The sequence below is a fragment of the Varanus komodoensis genome, unplaced genomic scaffold (assembly GCF_004798865.1).
Source record: "Varanus komodoensis strain SLA01 unplaced genomic scaffold, ASM479886v1 scaffold22, whole genome shotgun sequence".
Classification (NCBI taxonomy): domain Eukaryota; kingdom Metazoa; phylum Chordata; class Lepidosauria; order Squamata; family Varanidae; genus Varanus; species Varanus komodoensis.
In genome coordinates, this window is record NW_025335606.1 from 17,926,192 (window position 1) to 17,929,553 (window position 3,362).

General features: G+C 50.3%; 1 protein-coding gene across 1 annotated transcript in view; it reads right to left on the reverse strand.

Moving 5' to 3' along the window:
• LOC123023926 (lysozyme C-like) overlaps window positions 1-1,323 on the reverse strand; it is a 1,515-nt gene extending 192 nt beyond the window's left edge. Inside the window, exons 1-2 of the mRNA XM_044431063.1 lie at window positions 1,149-1,323; window positions 33-190 (exon numbers count right to left, since the gene is read on the reverse strand). Coding sequence (XP_044286998.1) covers window positions 33-190; window positions 1,149-1,297 — 307 coding nt within the window. The 5' untranslated portion in view covers window positions 1,298-1,323. The remainder of the gene's footprint in view (window positions 1-32; window positions 191-1,148) is intronic.
• Between the last annotated feature and the right edge of the window lie 2,039 nt (window positions 1,324-3,362).

Sequence of the window (3,362 nt, forward strand, 5' to 3'; positions counted from 1 at the left end):
CAGCTCCTCACTGTGCAGATGGACATGCTTACTGTAGCAGGAAATGCAGCAGGCGTTCTTGGAGCCAGCCGTCTTGCCATCATCACACCAGTACTGGCTGTTGATCTGGAAGATCCCGTAGTCACGGCTGCGTCCATTGTCATGCACAGCCGCAGTATTGTAACTGCTCTCGTGTTGTGCCAGGCAGAACATCTTGCCTTCAACCTTGTGGCCAGCCTCTGCTTTCTGAGCAAAGCAAGAGTGCTCCCTCCTGTGAGTACAACCTCCTCGGGCAATGACTTTTTTAAATTTCCAAATGTTTTCAGTTTCTAGAAATATTTCTTGAATACCTTTCAAGGCTGGAGAACTTCCAAGACAGCATGCAACAAGAAAATGCACACCAGAAAAACAAATATGGTCAGAAAAACAGAGGAAACAGCAATATGTTTTAAGGGTCTCAGATTCCCATAACTAGCTGAGGCATCACCCCACACATTGGTTTTCCTGGTAACATTCCTGCCAGAGACAAAAATGTGCTGCAACGCATTCAGAGCCTCCTTCCTGCAAGAAATGCTACAGTGGCCCTGAAACCCAAGAGCCTAGTCCAGCAGCTAAAATGCAATTCTTAAAGTAAGACTGGCTGTGAGGTTCTTCATTTCAGAGTCCTTGTGACTGTTGTTTTCCATTGTCCCTTCCCACTCCCACATTTGCGTTTATCAACATAAAACCATATTTCTCTGGAATTTCTCACTAGCTTCTTTCCTGTGTGCTAGGATTTTTATTGCTCCTGCTCCTCTCTCTGGATTGTTCTTTCCTTCTGGCTTCGCTCCTTGTCTGCAGACACCAAAGCCCTAACGGAGAAGTGGAAAGCAACACCCTGACTGCCAAAGGGCAGCAAACCTTCTACTTCCTTGTTGGGGTGTTGGCTCAGCTGAGAGAAGCCCTGGGGTAGCTGGCACAGGAGCAGTCAATCTTTTTGGAGCAAGAGCACATTTGATGTTTGAGAAACTGCCCCAGGAACTGCCACAAAATGGTTACCATGGGAGGCATGGATAAGGACAGGGAACTGCTTGGCTACAATGGATGGCTTGGATGGAATCAGAGCCCCAGTAAGAACATTCAGGCTGTTGGATCAATCCTGCCCTGGATAAAGACTAGAGAGATACTCACAGTCAGTGACTTTGCGTCCCACAAACCCTTCAAACTGATACTGCTTCAGCACCCTGGCCAGCTCACATCTCTCAAATATCTTGCCCTCAGCACCTGGCACCATCAACACTACGAGGAGGGACAGTCCCAAGAACAGAAGCAGCTTCATCTCTGCAAAGCTTGTCCAATCTGAGCAGTTTGTGCCTGACTGCCATTTTTAATGATTGGAGCCCTTTCCCAGTCTCCTCCCACTCCTGCCACGAATCTCAGTTCTCTTTTCCTGGGTGAGCTTCCAAGTTCAGTCCACCACGAACCCAGTTTTTTCTGTGATTGCAGCACCAACTATTTATCTGAGCCATTTAGCCAAATATCTGAGGTCATATTTCATTTGGCAAGGCAGGCAGAGGCACACCCTTTCCTAGGAGTCACTCCTTGCACTTATGTTGCTTCTAATTATTCTCTTCCTTCTGATTCTACCCAGAAAAGTGCTTTGCCAAGTCAATAAACACAACGTTATTCATGTTCACATGCATTCGATGTTATTTGCTGTAGGTGCAGTCAAGCAAATGCTTTCCAGGGCAGCCTCACCCACAGTGCTTCACTTCAAGGAAGTGCCTCTTTCCCAGAACGAGGCACGAGAGTGGCTACCAATGGGCTGTGGCGTGGCGGCAAAGGCTGTATCGGGGGTGAGGGGATGCTGCAGTAGCTGGGGGCAAGAGGCAGCCCTACACATGGTAACTGGGGTGTGCAACCCCCCACTCCCTCCAGACCCTCTGCCTGACCCATTCAGCTCATGGGGGGTTCGTGTTGGCAGAAACCTTGGGTCCCTTTTATTGTGGCACCAGAGGCAGCCCTGGATGGGCCAGTTAGCTTTTGTGGAAGCTTTTGTGCTGTCCTCCAGCAACATGCAAGTACATGAGGGGGTGTCATGCAGAAGTGGGCAGCCCCGCATATCATGCACTGCCTCAGCCTCCCCCAATCTTCTGCCTTCCAGAATGCAACACCCAGAATACCCAGTCAATGGCCCTCCTGGATGGGAATTCTGGGAGTTGCAGTTTTTGAAGGTTTGGGAAGGCTGCAGTATCAGTGAGTTCCCAGAGTGTGGATTCCTGTGGTCAGGCCTGCCCCGTCCAAGACTGGTTGTAACTCACGAACCAGCTGAAGCTATAAAAGCTGCTTCAGGCCCCCAAGGCCACCTGGGTCTGTTCTGTGAAACTCAGTCAAGGAGTGTCCCCTAAGCCTCAGAACTGTTGTAGGACTTCAGAATAGCTTGGACTCCCAGTCCCCTTACAGAGAAGGGCCACTAGGATGGTGGCTGGTTTGCAGGATAAGCCATATGAAGAGAGACTGAGGGAGCTGGGTCTTTTCAGCCTTGAGAGGAGGAGACTCAGAGGGGATCTGTTAGCAACATACAAGTACATGAGAGGGTGTCATGCAGAGGTGGGTCATGACCTTTTCCCCCTGCAATGGAGGGCAGGATGCATTCCAACAGAGCAAAGCTCAGGGAACCAAGATTTAGGGTGGATGCCAGGAACCACTTCCTGATGATTAGGGCCCCTAGGGTTTGGAATGGGCTTCCACGGGATGTGGTTGAAGCACCATTGCTGAGGATGCTCAAGGATAGGCTGGACATGCACATTGTAGGCATGTCATGAGTGGAGCTGGCTGGAGCCAGAGGTCGGTCTAGATGGCCTGGGACCCCCTTCTGACTCGCTCTGTTTTTTTTGTTTTTTTTTGTTTTGTTTCTATGCATGTTTCTATGTTACTGCCATTTAGTCCCAGGGCCTACTTCTAGCCAGGACTCAGCTTCAGCCAGCTGGTCCTTGTTGAGTTCAGTGTTGAATCCAGCAACCCACATTCAGGCCTCCCCTGAATCAGGACAACCAGAAACAGAGCTGGGTGTCAGCAGCATTCTCTTCCAGTCAACTTCTGTAACAAGCAGTGGCATGTCTTGCCCTAATGGGAATGGGGACAAATTGTGCAGACCAGGTTCTTGCTCCAAATTCCTGGAAGGTGGCACAGCCAGGAGAATCTGAGGGGTGGGGGTGCCTTTCACATACTTCAGCATAGGCTGAGAGGAGGACTGAGAGCAGCTGCTGCACCTTGCCAAGGGGGCTTTGTTTGTCCTTCATCAACCTTGATGCATGAAGCCAGGCAGAGCAGCTTCACTGCACATGAGCTCCTCCCATGAGAGAAGTCCCACACTCAGTCAGGCCAGCTGCTCTTGGGCATGC